At 38.4% G+C, this 21,610-nt stretch overlaps 1 protein-coding gene across 1 annotated transcript; it reads right to left on the bottom strand.

Annotated features, from left to right (window-relative positions):
* Positions 1 to 4,470: 4,470 nt before the first annotated feature.
* Positions 4,471 to 19,874, bottom strand: slc17a9b (solute carrier family 17 member 9b). The gene is made up of 13 exons (XM_084720905.1): positions 19,053 to 19,874; positions 15,925 to 16,122; positions 14,797 to 14,936; positions 12,306 to 12,405; positions 11,876 to 12,006; positions 11,640 to 11,736; positions 9,999 to 10,095; positions 8,836 to 8,923; positions 8,712 to 8,746; positions 8,404 to 8,519; positions 6,004 to 6,059; positions 5,828 to 5,857; positions 4,471 to 5,508 (listed from the first exon to the last, which is right to left on the bottom strand). The coding sequence occupies exons 1-13, from the start codon at positions 19,184 to 19,186 to the stop codon at positions 5,330 to 5,332; spliced, it is 1,401 nt and encodes a 466-aa protein (XP_084577031.1). The 5' UTR covers positions 19,187 to 19,874; the 3' UTR covers positions 4,471 to 5,329.
* Positions 19,875 to 21,610: the final 1,736 nt, after the last annotated feature.

Here is a 21,610-nt window from a genome sequence, read left to right as displayed (position 1 = left end):
TGATGGAGAAATGCCTCTGACAAATGAAAGACTACAGAGAATTGCATATACTGCCTGATTTTGCAAATATACACATTTGTTTATTTGCTGTTGGTCTCTAAGTAGTGTGATTAGCATTGCTTCTCTCATAAGCTTCAACAGAACTGACAACAAAGTCTGACACCAAGCAGAGGATAGTATATTGATTAATGATGTAATGACCATTACTCCTGTTTAGTTTCCTTGGTTCATACCTGTTCAGCAGCTCATACACACATACAGTGGGTAATATTTGCTTTTATCCATGAAGCCTCTAGAACTCTCAGGTTGTCCGGTAGTGGCCTTTAAAAAAACAAACAAACCTACAGTTAGTACAAAAAGTCACGGCGAGACATCCTTTCATTACTGTGGTCCATGTCTAAAGACCTGAGGGCTGCTACTCAAAACCTACCTTTTTAGTCTGGCTTTTGATTAAACTTGCTTGCATATTTATTCATTGCCTGTTTATTCAGATATTTTGGTCTGTTTGTTATAAGCTGGTATATCATTTTTTATTTTCTAGATTGTTTTCCTTTTATCTCTTCACCTTTTATTTTGATTTATTGATTGATTTCAGTTCATTTACCTGCTCTTTTATTCTGCCTCTGGTGTTTCCACACTTATGATAGTGTGTCCTTTGCTCCTGTTTTTAATGAGGGGGTATTGTTTTATTGTGTTAAGGACTTTGTTTCACACTTTGAATGAAAAGTGCTTAACAACCAAAGTCTGATTGACTGACTGATTGATTGGCCAACAGTGTACAGACAAATGGTCCTCAGCTTCATAGTGGATGGACGATGCTCGTGCCTGACCTGTATGTAGTGCATGTAAGGCTGGCTTTGCACAGTGAAACTTTCACACAAATAGCTGCAGGTTGCAAGTTGCATGAAACATAATTTTCTTGAGACCTGAGTTACATGAAGCAAAAATATTTAGTTTCATGCAACACAGTTTAACAGTTAATTTGACTAAAATTAGATAGCTAGAGCTTTTTTTTTTTTTAGTAAACATTGTTTTTTTATTGTTTGCTATAACTAAGCTAGCAGTAACAATAGTTAACTGCTAACTGCAATGTCAACAAACTTTACTGATAATGTTACTAACCTTGCATTAAGATTTCCTTCTGAAGCATCCAAACACCGTCTTCTGATTTATTTTTCTGATTTTGTTCATTTTGGTAATAAGCTGTTGTCCAGTTGAAATCCACCAGTTGAAACCAGTTAAAATGTGTCATGCCTGATGTCATCATCTGACACGCTACCAGCGTTTTGATTGGCTGAAACTAGTTTACTGATGTTGAGAGTTTTGCAACTGTTGCTCTGGTGTTTAAGACAAATTTCAAGTGTGTGGCAGAGGGGCTTTACACCATGCAACTCAAGTGCATCTTAGTTTTGCTTGAATAAAATGAAATGATCACTGTGTAAAGCCCGCCCAAGGAAATAATCTTTGATGCAATCACAGGTGATATTTGCTTTAAACTTAAAGAAATCCTATCACCACATAGAGGGTCTCCATACTACAATACATGTCAGAAAATGTTTGTAAAGTATTTGGAAGCTAGATGGCACCATGTGCTGTCCTCATTATTGATACTGTGCTGCCTCTCTGTGGTACTGCAAAGAAAATACATGCAGCAGCAAATACTGACACAACTACCCAGTGTTGACAAAATATATTTTTATTCAAAGTGTACGTATGCTTTTAAATACAACATATCTTAAAAGCATCAGAATACTGCATTTTCTTGCATTAATGTGTTTTTTTTATCATACATATTTTACATGTTATCAAAAAACTATTTGTCAGAAGGCTCTCAGGAGCCTTCTGTGAGATATGTCAGTGAACAGAACTCCAGGTATTTCTCATTCAATGCTTACATTTTGCAAGATGTCAACACAGTAGCAAAAAAAAAAACAGAAAAGCAATGAATGCAGTTTTAAATAATGTACATCTGCTAAGGCTGGTAAAACAACTGCGGCATGTGGAGCGTTGGTTGTTGAAACATTGAAGGCTGAGTATTTTGTGCAGTGGTGTTCTTATGTAAATAAACAGTATCTGACAGGTCTTGGCATACACTAGGCAGATAATTAAAGTGACATTTGGCATAGATTTTAGATTTCAGTTGAGATATTAAAATAAATTACTCTATATACTCAGTAGGCTTGTGTGTCATTGTAAAACACACAAACGAATAATCTGTTATAATGTTTGATGTGCAGAAAAATGTATCATTACTCTGAAAGATTTAAGACAGAGTAAATGTTTAAATAAATATACTAATTTATTTCTTCTGCCCAATTTTTTTTGTAACCACTGAACATGACAACGTAAGAAACATTCTGGCCATTTCAGAAATCAGATCTGTACTGACTAAATATTTACCCAAAGGTTACACTCCCACGTGTTTATACAAAATCAAACATGTGAGTAACAAAAATAATTTCCATACTATTATAATAACTCAAAACCAATCGCACAAAAGCTACAGAGCTCCGACAAAGAGAGCAAAAAAAAAAAGTAGCAATGGCAATGATCAGGAACACTGTGTGATCACAGTGAGCATATCTTACAATCCTCTCATTGCTTAAATCAGGCACAAAATAATAAATGCATAGATTCAAAAGGACAGTTTGAATTTGATTTTGAGGGGAACTCTCAGGCAAATGTGTCAAGTAAGCGTCAAGATTGTAAATGAAATATTGACTGTAAAGCTGTGCAGTGAATGTAAATGCTAACTGCTACAAACAATCAATCCATCATTCAGCCAGAGCTCTGCAGCCAGCTTCCTGTTGCTACTGTTTTCTAACATAAATGCACCAAATCCAGTTTCTCAACTGTACTGAACCCAGGAGATCATTTCTAATCCTTTCACCTGACACTCAACAGTCATCATGTCAGGATGCAACCTGGAGACTCTGGTAATTAAAACACCAAGTGAATGTGCTCCCTCCCATCCTGTTTCCTCTCGCCTTTCCCAAATAATGACATCACTTCCTGACTAGCGCCTAGGTAACAGTGATGTCAAGTGTGATCATTAGGGTGGCCTGCATATGCAGCTTTCACTAGGATAATAATATAAGCAAGTTTCATTCTACCAAACCTGTCTGAGGAGATGAACAGAAAAGTGCAGATCAGAGAAGAAGAATGAGGAAGTTAGACTTGCAGAAAGGTGTATTAGGTGTATAAATTCATACTGCATGACACTTTTGATAACTTAATATGATTTCTGTCATCTTACCTAATAAATATTTCTTTTTCTGTTTCTAATTTAACATATTTCATTTCTAAAAAAAAAATTTAATTGCCAAAAAAAATTAAGCCATATAAATATATAAGTACTCAAAATAATTAAGTGAGGTATTTATATAACATGCAATCACATAGAAAGAAAACAAAAATAATCAATAACCTTTGGTCTTCCTCCTCGAAACATTCTTCGAGATTACAAACAGAGAGAACGCACCCAGAAAAAGCCTTGTTGCCATGAAGGTTCCCATGACCCCTTTCACCCCCTCGATGAGATGAGTTTGTAACCATGGAGATGGGGACTATGGAAGGTAAATCGTATGGGACATTAGAGTGTCTGCCAAGTAATTAGTGGCTGGCTAATGAGGTGTCACTCAGACAGTTCACTCAGAGATGGGTGAGTGGGGCGTGCTAAAAAAAGACTTCCGGTACGGGAGGCTGGACCCTCCCTGCGTCACCACCTCCCGCTCATCCCCGCGGGGGGACAACACACCACCTTGGTCTGTCACAACTGTCAGAGAGCTCCTGAGACTAACGCATCCATCACCAGCACAGCTCCTCTCACACACTCACAAACACACACAGCGGATAACAATTTCCATGACATTCCAGTCATTATATGACAAACAAATTGCAACAAAAATTCTTTCAACTTTTCTAGTCTCATAAATATAACATTTATAACACATCAGAAGTCTGAAGGAATCTAAGTAGGAGAAAGTATTGAAAAATACTGACACTGGTGATGCCACTATTTCCCATTGGGCCCATCAGGTTAAAAATGGATTTATGCGTGCCTTCTTGTCTGCTGTCCACACAAAGGGTTCAGTGTTGTCCACAATCAACCAGAAACTGTTTAAAATGAGGCTCTCGGATAAATAAGTGGGTCAAAATAACCAATAGCTTTGTTTTCTTGCAATATCTTTATAAAGAAAACACATTTTACTGAAAAGCTAACATGATTATGTTCATCATTGCCAACATTTATGCTGATTACTGCCAATTTGGCAGTCACAAATATTTTGAAAGTAACATAAAAGTGCTATTTTATGTGACATTTAAATAATTTAATCAATAATCAATTAATCAATGCCAACATTTTTGTCTGTTTTCTTATTCCAGTAGTAGCAGTAGACTGCATATCTTTGAGTGGACAAACCAAGACATTTCAGGATGTCATCTTGGGCTTCTGGAAACACTAACAGACATTTTTCAACATTTCCTGACATTTTATAGATGAAACAACTAAATGATTAACTGAGAAAATGAACAACAGATTAATCAACAAGTTGATTTAAATTATTATTTTTAGGAAGCAAAAAAGTGGTACCTGTGTATGGTTAAGAAACACCTTTGAATCACCACTTGGATCTCTTAGAATTCCTATATTATAGAGGAGACTGTAATGAGTAATAAACATTTATCAGATTGTCTGATGTAATTTGTGTGATGATCACCCTTTTTTTTCTCAAAATAAGGCATTTTTTGGTAGGATCATATTTAGGTGATTTTCAACATTTTCCTTTCTTACGATTCCTTAAGACTTTTTCTTTCTCTCATTGAGGACATATTGAAGACAAAAACTCTGCTGAGTTTGTTTATGTTGCAATTTGTGTGAGGTTGACCCACACTTGGGGGTTAAATGCCTGGACTATCTCTAAGTAACACATTCTGGAACAAATAACAAGCGTAAACAGCAGCCCAGCGACTGTTTAACCACCACACGCTGCACAAGCTGGGACCTGGAGGTAGTGTCGACTTTTTTCCCCCCCTGTAACCTTTATTTCTCATTCCAGCCTGAAGTGAAGCATCCTCTATCGCAGCTGTGTTTTTCTAGGATTCAGCGCTCCAGCTCCACGAGATTTTCCAGTAACATTGTGCCGGCTCTGCTGTGTGCTTTTCAGTAACTGTTGTAGTGTTCCTCAACCAGACACAGAGTTTTTGTTCTTTATCCTGTGCCACTATCTATTCATCCAATGGCTAGTTCTCCTATGTTCTCCAAGCCACTGGATGCCCAGGAAGGTCGACTCTCCCTTGGGAATAGCATCCTAGTCCCTCTGATGAGTTAGATGTGGATGTTGTGGTGGCGGCCCTTACTGGAGTCAATGTCAACCCGGCGGGCCTCGGCGAAGGCCAGGAAGGTGCAGAGGCCTAGCAGGTTGACTGTGGTGATGAGGGCGAACACAGTCGCCCACGAGCCTGTGGCCTCGATGAGATACCCCGAGAAATACACCATTAGGACCCCTGCAGAGGAACACATGAAGATATAAACAAACACACTTCTGCAGGGAAGATTTCATGGTCCATTACACATCCCTCACAGGACCACTGACTGTCAGACTATCTTCCCTATATTATTCATCTGACAAACTCCATTCTGCTCCCTTGATGAAATATGCATGGCACATAGGAGCTGGCGTGACTGACAGCAAACATGTCAGCTCAAAGTCTGATCTTAGAGAAGTGAATGAATTATTTCATTTCACAGAAAACAGGAATTTAGCAACTGCTGGTGAAAGATTCATCACAGACATTCATTCTCTCTGAAATTAGACAAACTCACCTAAGAAAGCACCGCATGTATTCATAACACCTGTAAAATAAATGCAGACACACACAAAAAAAATTTTGAAAAACCTCATTAAAATTTCACCCGTGGTTTAAAAAAATTATCAGGTCAGCACTGAAATGTTCGTATTAGTGAGGTTTCTTTTTTCTATTGTTTTTTTTTAAACTTACCAAATAAAGCACCGGCACAGGAAGGAGCAAGATCTTGAACATTTACAGATACACCACTGCAAAAGAAATACATGTCATTAGCCATTTCATCTAATAAGGCTAAACTGACCCCTTGCATGTCTTGAATTCCCTCAAACTAAAAACAATAATCAGCCTGATGAATAGCAACCATAAAAACATTACAACCACATCAGAAGAGAAAATAAACGCATCATGGACAGTCTGTTCCTAGCCCACCACTGACTGTATCTATATTGTTTCTTGAATAGACATGAAGTCTGGAATGTGAAGTCACACAGCAAAGGGCTGCAGGTTGGAATCAAACCTGTGCCACTGCAGAGGACTCAACCTCTGTACATGCCATGCACGCTATACTAACTGAGCAACCAGGGCGCCCTGTGATAAGTGAATTAATATTATTATTATTTTGTCAGGATAATTTCTTTAAGTCTTTGGGGTTGTAATACTAATTTGGCAATAAATAAATAAATAAATATTATTTATAAGCAAACAATATATGTGATTAGAGTGCTTGGAGAAATTAAAATTCACCTGGAAGAAATTAATAAATGCTTTTAGTTCTATTTTGCTCATGGGGCAATGGTGCACTGCAGCTTCTTGTGGCTGAAATACAACAAAGTCAGCATATCTTGACAAAAAGAGGCAAAAAACTTTTCATCTGCCAAAACATTTTTCTTTTTTTTCCTTTTCTTTTTTTACCAGTTTCACAGATAAAAAAATATTAAGGAACTTATCCAGTAAGATTACCCTGGCAGAAACTCTTTTGTTGTTCTTATTTTTCTTTAGCCATAAACAGATGAAAGGAAACATTTTAGATCACACTTAGATAATGGATCAACCAAATTCTTCTTTTTCATTTTCATTTGTTTAGAAAGTAAGTAAAAATAGTATTACTGTGGATCCACAAATGTGAAATAAAATATCCTTCTATCCTGATCAATACTTAGAGACAGAAATATTAGTATAACTTTGCATTTTTTTAACATCAGTAAAGTTTTTACACAATTTATAGCATTATATACAGTATGTGAATAATAAAGACCCTTAGAAAACATTAACTTTGAGACCAGCTACTGTGTTTCAAAAGATTAAGACCTGTATTTCTAACATGTGCTTCAATTCAAAATAAAAGATAAACTGCCCAAAAAGGAGAAAATTCAAAGTTAAAGGCAACATTTAAAATATCACAATGAAACGAGAAAGAAAAAAAAGCTCCAAACATGGACAAAGTAACAAACTGTGAAGTCATACAGTAACAGAAAGTCAGTTAATCTGTGTTCTTTTATCTTATCATTACACCACCCAGCTTCCTCATATTTGCACTCAAGTTCTGTCATTGTTTGCTTCTGCCTCTGTCAAGAGACTCACCCATAATTGTTCACCCACCCTGTCTTTGTATGCGACCGTGCATTTACTTTCACATAAAAAGAGTGTCGTACACTCAAGAGTTTAAATGAAAATGTCTAGTGATATTATGTTTTTTTCTTATTTTCACAAATGTCATGAAAAGCCCAAAACCCACAGTGAATTGATCCCTTAACTGAATTTTGTTTGAGCAGCCACAGCTTGTTAGATCTTGTTTGTCTGTGTCATAGAGCTCAACTGTTGTCCAAAAACTATCAAAAACACATAAATGAGACACACCGTTGCGATGGGTGACATGTTCCTTTCTTATCAACACAGATAGTGTAGTTTATTTTGAGTCAATCCCACATACACAGACTTACTACCATAAATACCACTAGCACATCAACTGTGTATTAATCTTTACTTGAAAACAGTCCACAACAAATGCACTTTTTACTTCCTTTTGAGTGATGTTTGCCTAAGTTTTTTGAAATTTGTGTAGCTTTATTAAGAATCAAAGTACATGTTAATGACCAGTTTTAGTAGGCATAACCTTTCCTTGGACAAATACAGACTAATTTGGTTCTACTTCTGGGAATTTCCCTTATGTAGTTAAAGCAAGACTTCAAATCAGAAGGAAATTCAATGAATCAGAGGCTCTGTGTGGGTCAAACAGCAAACCAAACTTTATAACTGCAGGTCTAAATATAGGCAGAGATGCTGCCAACTCATCCCTGGTTAAACTTGGTGCATCTTTGTAGGCCCAACAGCATAATTTGGGACAAAAATATTTGTTGACTGAAAGAGGTGGTGTGATATTTAGCATGTTAATGTCTCAGTGGTGTTGTCCTCAATGCGATGTAACTGAATGTAATGGTTTCAAATGGTATCACCAAGAGGGAGCGTATGAAAAAACAAAACAGCAACACGAAACTGACAAGCTGACCGTTGGCGAACACCACATTTAATCTAAAAAAAGGTGCTGGTGTCAGGGCGAGAGACGGAGTGTGAGGACATGTTAGGTGCCAGTACCTGTGACTGAAGGTGGTGAGGCCCATGGTGGCAGACACAAATGCTACAGCCCAGGGGAAGGTGGTGTTGCCACACAGGAGAAGAGTAAACACACTGGACACACCCATGGAGAAAAACTAACAGAGGAATGAATACACGCATAGACACATACATCAAAATTTGACATAATTACGCATTAATTCATTATGTACAAGAGTAAAGAGGAAAGAGGACATTTACACATTTTAGACTAAATGGAGGAAAATCCACAATGAGACTAAACAGATAACACACATGCAGAATAACAAGGCAACTGTCAGATATCGTACCTGCATCAACTTCCTCACTGAGGCTGTGTCGAAGCCTGTGGAGATCAGGAGGAAGGTTAAGACAATCAGTTATACAGCTGCTTTATCAGATAAATTCTGATTTCTGCTCCTCTGATGCCCCTACCTTGACTGATGAGGTGGTCAGACAGGCAGCCACTGAAGAGGGATGAGGGTATGGCCACCAACCAGGGAATGACATTGAACACCCAACCCTGCAGGGATGACATGTTGTATGGGCAAAATGAACTTGACCCGGAACAGCAGGGAACATCCAAGTGTCAGGTGGTTTCTCGCAGTGTGTTAGCTACTTGTTCAGTTGTTGTTTACTGGGTTGGTCGGTCGCTTTTTGCTTCAGACTGAAATATTTCATCACATAGAAGATGGATTGTGACGAAATTTCCCTACAGTTATTCATGGTCCTCAGAGGACAAACCCTATTAACTTTGGTGATCCCCTGACTTTTTCTCTGGAGCCATCAGCTGATTGACATTTTTGTTTTTTAGTGAAATCTGTCAGCAACTATTGGATAGACTCATGAAATTTTGTTCAGACATTCATGGTTACAAACAATGAATCTCAATGACTTTGATGATCCCCTGACTTTTCATCTAGTGCCCTCGGTGGGACAAAGCCACCTACTGGACTGGCGCGTATTTTGTTGTGAGTTTGACATTTTATAGACAATGTGTCCAACTTGAACCCGACTTACTCTGACGTCATGCGCACATGGGCAACGATAACCTCACATGATCAAGGCAGCTGCAGTTTTTAGAGCCTGGCACTGCAGTTTCTCTCCACCGACTGCAAACTCCTGGCTGTCTCCGATCAGTGACATGACAGGCTCAGATAGGCTCTTAATTTTGATGCCAGTAGATGTGATACAAATGGTTGGACAACAGCAAATGCGGACAAGATGTTGATATCATGAACCCAAAACCTTGGGCTTTTTCCCCTCCTCATCCAGTAGCACAGTAAAGGCAACAGCTCAATGTCTGATTCAATCCAGTTTTTTTTCTATTAATCATTATTGATCGCTTGGCTGTGCACGCAGCCCCACTCCACAGGTGCACCAGATGTTTTGCCCAACGTACCTCGCCAAGGTATTTTTGAAGCAGCCATGCATGTGGCGGCACGTAGCTTTGTCTGATCAACCCCTTAGTCTTGTTAAATAAAGGTCCATTCTTTATTGATTTTAACCCTCCAGGCTGTTTTACTTAAGTCATTTTTTCTGTAATCCTGAGGTCAAATATTTGATCAAAGGGAGGATAAAAAAAATGGCTTAGTTACCTTGGCATCTGGGAAAGTGTCTTTAAAGAATGTTGGCAGCCACGACAAAAGAGTGAAGAAGGTGCTCGCTGTGCAAAGGTGCGTGACGATCACAGCGCTGGTCGGGGAATGAAGAGAGAGAGACAGAGAAAATAGGTGCATTGAACGCATATTGATACATACTGTAGGTATACCAAAATAAAAGTAAAGACAATCTCATATTTCTCTGAGTTATTTCATGCCATGATTTGACAGAATCTTGTGATACTTGTTTGACTTCAGTCTCCTGTCTAAATCATATCTGTGTTTGGGCATGTGGTTGAAAGCATCAATAGTGAATATTTTAAGCCTGCAGCCATCAAACTATGATCTAATCCCTGACTCTCAAGGTGGATCAGAAACATCAAATAAAACCACTGCGGTTCTCCCTGTCACTGGAATTGGAGCATATCAGTTGCATTACAGTATATAAATATCTACGCCATAGGGAGAGACAGGAAGGACATGGAAGAACTCAATATCAGAGGCAGAAACAGACAGCTGAGGCAACAGAGACTGGGTTTGCTATTTTGAAATCTGGTACATATAAAAGCGTGATTTTAGTCTACAGAAACTGTTGTATAACAGAAGCCTCCTCACTCAGGTTTGATCTGCGAAGACTGAGATATGTTTTATATATTTCTTCATTCTTTCTGTTAAATGATTCTTCTAAGTTGCACAAACAACAATTAATTTTCAAACCAGATTAAATTGCAGCTTAACTTTAAATTATGTTGCACCAAACCATCTTAAATGGAATGGCTGCAGACATTTTGACTTGTCAGAGCAGGAATAAGGAATAACAATAATTAAGGCTCAGTTCCATTTGGTGTCGCAGTTACAGTGACAGTGAACCAGCATGCACATTAGAAGGACCTCCCCTAAGTGGAATGCAGCCGTCAATAATACACCTGTCAGTTTTCTGGTCCAATTAGTCCATTAAGAAAGACTACATTTAAACCTCAGTTCAGTTTTTACTCCAAACCTAGATTAAATTTAATTCTGTTGCACCAAAACGTGAATGTCAAGATTAAAATGCGATCCAGTACCGACTTTAAACTTAGACTTGAGGAGGTTTAACTTTTAACATGGCTGCCTTTCTGATATGGATTGAGCAACAAGTTCCTCAAAGAAAGGTAAGGGACAGACTCAACTCAAATGAGTTTTCAATGTGTCTCCTTTTTCCTTCACTCTGGTTGATCCATTAAAACGGCCTGCAAGCATCTTCATATTGATTAATTTTATTCTTAATAAACTGATTTAATTTCAGTTTACATCAATAAACCTAATGTTACTGAAAAGTTATTAGTTCTTAATTCTGCATCAGAGCAGATCTGGATTTCCTCAATTTAAACCTAGTTTAAACTTATATTCTCACAATTGGAAAATACATGCAATAAACTAGAGTTTCAACGTTATAGTAATAAAGCCACATGATTACAGTACTGACTTCCTGACTCAAGTTCTGTCAGACAAAAGGTAAAAATTACAGCTGCTCGTTTATCTGAATATGAGAACAAACAGCAAAGCTACACAGTTTATGAAATGCACACAAAGACACAGCAGATTGCACTTGCACGCACACACACACACACACACACACTTTATTTATCTTTATCTCACCAGACTGCAGGTTGTTTGAGGAGCCGTAACCAATGTCTTTTGGACAGTTTGGATTGGGGCCCACCACTTCCCAGGGACTCCAGGGTGATGATAGGCCCTGCAAACACAGATGAACACAGACACGTGGGCATGCAGTACATGAGGACACTGACTCCAATTATACAAATAAGCAGCTACACGATAGGAGCACGCAGTGACACCGCAGATGCTGTTGACACAGTTAAGGCCTCTCTTGCCTTCTCCTTTGAGAAGATATTTCCACATACAGTAGGCCCACAGGACTGAGAGGAGACCAGACACATAGAAAACACTCTCCCAGCCGTACAGGTCCAACATGAGGGAGCCAGCCCCTCCGATCACCAGAGTGCTGGAAAAACAACAACAAGACATGTCACAAGAAGATGCTTCAGTAGAGTTAAGCACTGGATTAGACACATAAATGGCATGGGCTGAACATCAAAACAAACAAATGTCAGGGTGTTATGCTAAAACTATCTACACATCAGCATGCAGGGAATAAAATCACTCTTAGAAGTGACTGTGGGAACACATTATCTACAGCTTTCAAATGAACCCCTTCTCTTTGCACTCACAACAGTGATTTTGCAGCAGAAACACTCATCTCTTTCCCACCATTTCCCATTTATTGCACAACACTCGACTCACCCCAGATAGGAGCCACTACCCACAGTGCTCATGAGGAAGCCTCTCTCACTCTCCACCACCTTTTGTGAGCACAGACTCGCCAGAGAAGGATAATGAACTCCTAAAATGAGGAGGGAAAACATAATTGGTTAAAGCTGCGGTAGATAATACAATTTAGAAGCATTTTTAATATATTTGTTGGAATTCTCTTTATATCCCAAAAGCAATCAATACATCAAAAATGGCATCTGTGGCCTTTAATAAGCCCATCCAGTTAATTCAGTTGGCCTGAACGAAATAGAGTGCAGCAGGGATGATGTATTTTTGTAGGCCAACCTGGAAGTTATCATCGGTCTGGTTCCTTCCACAAAAAGGGATTTTCCCATTAGGTTTTGGATTGGTGCAGAAAATAAGCCTCAAAATTCATGAGGGATGAGGGAACCACAGAGCTAATATGCTAACTTATTTCTGGGTTTTAGTACTCATTACTGCAGCACTCTATGACTGGGTGGCCTTGTGTGCACTCTGCCCGTGCACTGATTATGCGTGAGCAGCTTGATAGCTGTGAGTACTAACATTAGGCAAGTTAATGGTTTATGTTCACTGTGATAATATTTGGTGTTTTCTTTCATGTCAACGACACATAAGGTAGTCGGTTACAGTTAGCAGTAGTCAGACAGTGGCTTTGGAAGTAGGGGTGTAAGAAAATATCGATACACTTAAGAATCGTGATATGACGTTTTGCGATATTACATCAATTTTCAAAAACCTGTATGGTGATATGATGGCGATGGTTCATTTTGTGTTGTGTTTAAACACATGAGCACTAGATAGTAGTGTTATCTATCTAATATGACAATACATCACAATATTGACCCGTAATCCCTTTATCATGATACATATTGAATCATCAGATTCTTATCAATACACAGGTTTATTTGAGACCTGATTTTCAAAATCTAGCTTGTTCTTACTGGTTTCTCTAATATTACCAACCTATGGTGACCAGTTTATGGGACTGCACCGCTCTCAAAAGTCACACTACTGAAGAACAGACACTCGAAAATCTGGCTTTTATCCAATGGCTGTGACAAAAGCAGGGCTGGCTGTCATCACAGGGCTGTGTTTGATGTCAATCAAACTGTGCACACGTGGGTCAACCGGCTTTGCTGCCTACGTCATACCAAACCTATAACCTGCACAGTCTGTTTTTCCACTAAATCAACCAGATGGCAAAACAAGAACAGAAAAGATTTTTTTAAGTTAGCTAGATATTATATCAAAATTTTGGACCCCCTGTCAGTATTGTTCCACACAAACATACTCTTGGCCCCACGTTTGGCTTGTTGGGATCTAGTCGCCCTATATCAACCAGAGCTGTAATTTGGGTTGGGCATCGTCCATCACGATGACAGAGTTGCGTTTTTTACATGTGGAGGGAAAATAAAAATAAGCTCTTGCTGTTGTTCATTGCACTACATCTCCAAGTCATTGAGGGGAGACCAAGACCCTTCTAAACCCAGCAATGACATCATTGTCCATCACAATGTTTCAATGTGAACATCATCAAAAGAAATTCCACACAGAGCAAACAAGAAAACAGACGCAGGATTATTTGCCGCCTCATCTCAAACAAGCATCTGAGGGATGTGAATAACAATAGCAAATGCTTTGGCAGGTGTGGAAAAATGTGTAATCAAGCAGCGTCCACACCTGTGTTTGGTAACAGGAGCTCACTGCCAAAAGTAATTTAAAGTCACCCTGCCTATGTAGAAGATTAGTTCCTGATCTCAAGCCAAATAAACAAAAGACAAAGTAAAGCTGCCCAAACTGAGAATGTTGTAATTCATACTTGTCACCAAAGTAGGTCTGTAAATATCATATGGTTACTCAATGAATGAAATAGTCCACCACTTACTGTTTAGATAAAATGCAAATTAAAAATGTCAGTTTAAAGTCCTGAGGGACACAACACTAAAAGGCCTGTGACACTAAATAAAAACTTACTTGACGATGTACTTTTACCAAAACAGACACAGCTGTGGGCTGCAGATCAAAGTGACAAGGGTCTGAAATTTCCTGCTGTGATCCTTCTAATATGACAATGTTTTCTATTTTACTTTGCTGTCTTTCTCAGCCTGGGAATGAGACACATCGGCCAGGCTCATGTCTCCATTGGTCTGGTGATGCCAGGCTATTTCTTTCTAATCAGATCAGCTTTAGTTCCTAAAAGGCTTTTAAAACTGGTTTTATTATGCAGTAAAAAAGTGACAAATTGCATTTAATCGTAAAAGAAAGGGCAGACAGCACACTCCATGTTATCTGCCTGTATCGAATTCTTGAACACAGACAGCAGACTTTAGAATAATACTGAACAAAGCGTATACCCATTGTTCAAGGTCTGAAAAGAGCAGAAACCTTACGAGAATTACATTGCACCTCACAGACCTTACAGTAATCTCAAGGTGCAACTCATGTCATACACACCCTATTCAAAAGCTGTGTGTCTCACCTTGCAACAGGCCCATGAGGAAGCGGGCCAGTGTCATGGAGAGAATTGGCTGGGAGCAGAAGTGGGCCAGGATGGGGGTGAAGGCTGTCATCGACCCCCAGGCTGCTGCAGACAGTAAGAGGACTTTCTCGCCTCCAACCCTGTGGACACAGAACATAAACTGTTGGGATTAGTTTTAAGTTACCTAAAGGCTGGAAATGTTGCACAGTTTTAGCCTCTTACATGACTTGTAACTAGGGATGTATATGTATACATGTATATAACATATCCAATATCTTAATATTGTAATAAAAAAAAACAGGACTGTACTGAAATGCAACAATATCTATTTTATAAAAGTACTACAACTGACTGCTGCATTGTTTTTGTGTTACAAATGTAATTCATGCTAATTTTTGCACATGCTCAATTTGTGGCTGGCTACTTTTATTTTATTTTATTTCATTTTATTTTATGTTATTAAAGAAGAAAAGCAGAAATACTTTAAGTTAAAAGAAAAAACACTACATGAACAATTTCAGACTTATTGTTTAATAAAGATAATTTTCTAAGTCATCATTTCCTTCGTTTTTTAATACTGTGGTAAATGCGGACTTTTTATCGTATTAGCATACCGTGAGGTTTTGGTTTCATTACATCCCCACACTAGTTGAAACAATACATTGAAAAATAGTAATTCTGCCAATATGATTAAAAAAAAAAAAAAAAAAAAAAACATTTAAAAAATAAAATAAAATAAAGGGCTGTGGATGTTTTGAGGAAGAATTTCAGACTATTTACTTTTGGAGTGAAAATCCTGAAGGAATAAAGCTCTTCAAACACACACACAGCCTATCTTTTTATGACACTTTGTTATCATGTCGTTCCCTCCTGTAGGCTCACAGAGAATACATCTGAGTTCATTCGTTACATTATCTGTCCACACTGAACAAACACAAGGCCCTGTTCGCGTCACTGCCAGTAATCCTCTCTCATGCAAAAGACACTTGACGAGCAGGAAATCTTTAACAGGTGCCAAGTGAAAAGAGATGTCAATGTCAGCATTCATATCACTGCAGAAACGAGAGAATCCCATCTGCTTATCAAACTATTATTTTAATTATTTATTTATATAATTATTTTTCCCACCGGTCACTGACGTAGCCTCCGAACACCTGGGTGAAACAGTAGCCCCAGAAGAAGCTGCCCAGCACCATGCCGGACTCCCTCTTGCTCCAGTTGAACTGCTCAGCCATGCTGACGGCACAGATGGGCATCGCCACGCGGGCGCAGTAGAGGAGGCATGTCCCGAGCAGCAGCACCACTGTCCATACCCTCGCCACTGGCCTGCACAGGAAGGGAAGACGAACGTGGATTCAAGTGTGCAATTTTGGATGACGAAAGGCGTCATTTGGGTACAAACTTTGGACTTAAAACCCACTGATACAGGATGTCTTATCAACATGAAGTGGCTTCTGTTTACTTTAGGGTGGAGATACTGGCTAAACAGATGTCTTTCAATTTCTAATATAATAGAACTCGATGGAATTTGGCTTGTGGTGCTTAAAGCACCAAAAATACATTTGAAAAACTGAACAGCAGGGTCTCTTTTCAGAAATCATGACCCGGTTACTCAAGATAATCCACAGACTTTGTTGTGAGCAGTTTCATGCAGAACTATTTTCTTTCTACTGTCTTCCAGCTGTACCACCACACAGACATGCTTACGGATGAGAGGCTCATGACAGTCCAGAATGTGAACAATAATGGTGTCTTCTGCAGATGAGCTGTAACCTCTTGTCCATGGGTAGATGCACGTGTCCTTCTGTGACACCTGAAGTTATTCAATATCATCCTGGGTCCACATTTTTTTACATGTATTTTGCAATTTAATGCAGCACAAATGTTCTCATTAAATTCTGTATTTTATGTGATTTTGCTGTTCTGTTCTGTACACACAATACTCTGTTGCATATTGTGGCTCTTAACGAGGTTTCTTTCAGTTTTTTCCCCTGTTATTTTAGAAGTAGTTTTTTATTAGCCAATCAAGGGTGTAAAGAACAGAGGGTGTCACACACTCTACAGACTATAAAGCCCCCTGAGGCAAAATGTAATTGGTGATATTGGGTTATATTAAAAAACTTTGACTTGACATGGTGATTCAGTTGACGGTAGGAAGACAATTGTTCCGACATGAAACTGCTCACAACAAGTTCTGTTAATTATCTTGAATAACCACGCAATTATTTCTGGAAAGAGCCACTGCAGTTGAGTTTGTAAAAAAAAAAAAAAAAAGTAAATAAAGCATCACAAGCCAAGTGTCATTATATTCAAGAGAAAGCAGACATACCTACACCCAATATCTCCAAGACTGGCAAGTCATACCAAAACTATTGATGTGGCAAAGTAGCATTAGACCTAAGAGGAAAAATCTGTATTTTATTGCTGGAGGCATTATGTTTTAAGGTTGTCTGTCCATCCCATTCTTTTGAACCTGATGTCTCAAGTATGCCTGAAGAGAATTTCTTCAAATTTGGCACAAACTTCATCTGGACTCAAGGATGAACTAATTTGATTTTGATGGTCAAAGGTCACTGTGACCTCACAAAACATGTTTTTTTCTTATTTAGGTTTTGATTATGAACCAAGATTTAATTTGCTAATTATGACAAAAGTTCACACAAATGTCTAATAAAAATGATAAATGAAATGAAGTGATGGCACTTTATATAAAAATACACATAACGTTCTGTATTAAATTACTTCCAAGTCTTCAGTAAATTATATAGAAAGACATGGATGTAAACCAGAGGAGGGAATAAATCACATATTTGCAAGTCTCAAGTCTCAAGCAAGTCCCAAGTTGCTGTGGCGAGAATGAAGGAGATCAAGTCTAGTCCCTGCTTTAAGTCAAGCAAGTCAAGTCATTGCTCAGGTCAAGCAAGTCACAAGTCAAGTCATATTAATTTCTGTTGAAAAGACAACAGAGGTGCAATGATTAATCAATTATTAAAATAAATGACCAATTAATTGCAAACTATTTTGATAATTGATTTATCCATTTGAGTGTTTTATTAAGAAAAAAAAAGCCAATGAAATGCTGAAATTGCTGCCTACCCTCACCTAATAAAGCTTACTGATATTTGACATTTTGTGACAATTAATCAGTATTTTATCATTTTTGGACTAGCATCATACATGCTAGAGCAGCTGTCTTGTGCTATGGCCTCTGCTGGTCTGCCTAGAACAGTTATTTCCCAAAATGTGGGTCATGAGAGCCCTGCAGGTGGGTCTTGAGATGTCACAAGTATCAATTTTATAAGTCTGAATTTACCATAAAATATTTGATCCATTTTTAAAAAGTAATCAGAACTAATAAAACAAAGACATGGCATTTAAATTACGTGATATTCTTGATTTATCTGACCTACTTTCACAGGTGTGACACTGTATTTGGTGAGCTGTCGGATTAAAACTGGTCTCGTGTGTTGATCAGAGTTGTGATTACAGGTTTGGGTGGGCTGCCAAAAAATTTCAGATCACAAATTGGGCCTTGGCATTCTGTAGTTGGATAATGGCTGGCCTAGAAAATTCAAGCCAAGTCTAAGTTGAATCTCAAGTCATGAGTGCCAGGTCAAAGTCAAGCCTTTAATCAGTCTTAGTCGAGCATGTCTCAAGTCCTCAAATTTCTGACTTATGTCAAGTCACTGACTCAAGTCCCCCACCTCTGATGCAAACTGAAACTTGACTGGTTGGTGGAGGCACACAAACTAAAGGCGCAAATGTTGTTGATTTTGGGGTGAATTGCCCCTTTAAATTGAATGTTTTAAAAAATATAAAACTGTATGGAAGAAGTGCAATATCTTCAAAAAGAAGGACATTACAAAATGATCATTCATTTTCATAAAGGGAAACAACTTACTTCCTCCTTCACAAAGCATTTTACATGTGTGGCACAAACAACTGACGACTATTGAACCATCAAGCGCCATAATGATACGTGTCATTTCAGCAACTTATGAGATGAGCCACTTTGTTTGGTGGCACAAGAAAAAAAAAAAGCCCGGAATATCGGATGACAGGAAAAATAGTTGCTCAAAACTATCACTGATTTAGGTTAAACAAGATTAGATTAAACACACTTTCCGGGTTCTTCTCCCTGGCAGCCCCCTGGGAAAAAAATCAGTTAGCCTGTTGAGCTGCTAAGACATGAGTAAACACGATCAAACGATCAGCACTGCTGAATAAATATCTGTAGGATGAAGTAAACGTGTTACCTGGGCCAGTTGGTGTTGTGTTCAGGCCACTTCTTGTGACATCCAGGCACTCCGATCTTGTCAGACGGATGGTTTTCCTTGTGACAGACCAAATCTGGACCATAGTTCTTGCCATATTTTTGAATAACTGCCATTCAACGCGAGCTAACAAGCAGCAGCCTCCCCTCAACCGCTTCGTTCGCCTGTTTACTTTCGATCAGTCAGAAAAGTAAACGTCAGTGGAGGAAATGAGCCCAAACCTGCTGTTAAAGTATCCACGCAGTCACATCACGGGGTTGTCGATGAGTGAATCCATATAACCTGTGAGACTGGACTCGCAGGATCACAGGCGATGATCACGAAGCCACGGAGGAGGGAGTGTGTTTTTCCTGATGCCCGAGGAGGAGTAATCCACGTGTCAGTTTTTCTCCCCCAGCCTCCTCCTCTGCTCTGCTCCGGCCGAGCCTCGCAGTTCTCCGTCTGATCGGTAGGGTTAGTCAGGAAGTGGCTTTAGTCTTTTCTAAACCGGCTTGTCATCCATCGCGGTATCTTCCAGAGAGACGCCGCCTCTGGGCTCCGTCGGCTGCTCCTCTCCGGTCATGACGGTGCAGTATAGGAACTGTATGTGCGCGCGGACCATCGCTGCGCGGAGCAGCAGGATGTGCTCTCTCCTCCTGACCTGTCCTTGCCGGATGAGGACGTGATGGTGCCCGGGCTGAGGAGGAGAAGAAGAAGAAGCTGCTGCTGCTGTGGCGCTCAGATATGCGCAGTCAGTGCCTGCAAGGTTATCGAGATGGTCCGTCTGCTCCTGGCTCTATGAGTTTGCAGAAATCGTTATATAATATTCTGCATTCAGAGCAACTTTTAGCAGCTCTCTTACAGTCTGCGTGTGTGTGTGTGTGTGTGTGTGTGGAGGTGGAAGAAGCACTCACATCCTTGACCCAACTTAAAGCAGTAGCGCAATTAATTTCAGTTCCAATTCAATTGTATTTGTGAAGCGCCAGATTAAAACACAAGTTATCTCAGGGCACTTCTTATATAGAGTATACTCTGTAATAGTATTTACAGAGAATAAAAAGTTGCCAAGAGCAAGCACTAAGGCGACAGTTTAGAGGAAAAACTTTCTTAAAACAGGCAGAAACCTCAAGTGACCAGGACCACTTTGAGAAATATAGTAAAATATTCCATTACAATTGATTAATGCATTTTAGTAAAACTACTTTATATATTTTTTTTTTATATAGGGCTGAACAGTTAATCAAAAATTTTATTGAAATGACAATATGGTCCACTGCAGTTTAGGACATCATAGGATGTGCAATATTTGTTAAAGGCAAAATGTGTGTCAGATCCCTTATTTAAGTAAAAGTACTAATACCACACTGTGAAAATACTCCAAAACAAGTAAAAGTCTTACATTCAAAACCTGACTTATGTAAAAGGATCTATTATTATTAATAGAATTAAAATGAAAGTATCAAAAGTAAAAGTATTCATTATGCAGAGAAATCACACCTGTCGTGATTATACTGTTATGAGTACTGGGCATAATGTGTTATTTTACTTCTAACACTTAAATACTTTTTCTTACAACTTTTAGTTGTATGTTTATATCAAATATTGCTACTTTTACTTGAGCAAATGATCTGAGGTCTTCAATAACTTATTATACCACTCCTCCAAAACAATTAATGTGGAAAAATGTATTTTACTCCACTACATTTATCTGACAGCAGCTCACTTTGCCAGCTTCCACTTGACATGCTGTCACAGTCAATATAGCTTAAATCCTGTGTGGTTTATATACTTGTTAGAATTCATATATACTGTACATTATCACAGTGTATGATGTATATTGTATATATTTCTTTGCACTATGTTGCATTGTTGCACTTAAAGAGACACTTAACTTGTATATGGACATTTTATTTATGCTGATGGTCACTGGTGTTTTTTATATATCTTTATATGTACACCTGTTTTTCATGCATACATACTTCCTGTCTATTATTTACCTTTATTTGTTCAGCTTTGTTGTCCTTGTTTGTAGCTCTTATGTCTGAGAGTCAGCCTCCTTGTATGTGTACACATACTCAGCCAATAAAGCTGATTCTGATCACATGAAAGAACTACTAAGAATTACCCAAAATTGTATAAAATTAGCACCACCTTGTCCGACTACAATAGTAAAGTGCTACTTATGTATTAATGCATCAGTAATAATTAAATAGAATTATTAATAGAATTACATAATAGTGCACTACCCACAGGGGACATTTTTCTGCATTATGAATAGTTTAGCTTTGATATTTAAATACATTATGCTGATGATATTTCATCATTATATTTTTATATCGCAGTATTGCTTCTTTTACCCAAATGAAGAATAATACTATATCCTATAGCATCCAATAATATACACATCATTGGATCATTGTGACTGATGCATTAACATGTAAACAGCATTTCATATTTTAGTGGGTCAAAATGGCACTTTATAAAAACTACTTAGGTAACTGTATAGTTTAAGCATTAACAATGTCTAATATACTATAAAGTGATCACATTTTAAAATATAG

Source organism: Lutjanus erythropterus, chromosome 6 (genome assembly GCF_056507025.1).
Source record: "Lutjanus erythropterus isolate fLutEry1 chromosome 6, fLutEry1.hap2, whole genome shotgun sequence".
Lineage (NCBI taxonomy): Eukaryota > Metazoa > Chordata > Actinopteri > Lutjaniformes > Lutjanidae > Lutjanus > Lutjanus erythropterus.
Note: the sequence above shows the minus strand (reverse complement) of the source record. Positions and strands in the feature narration are given on the sequence as shown.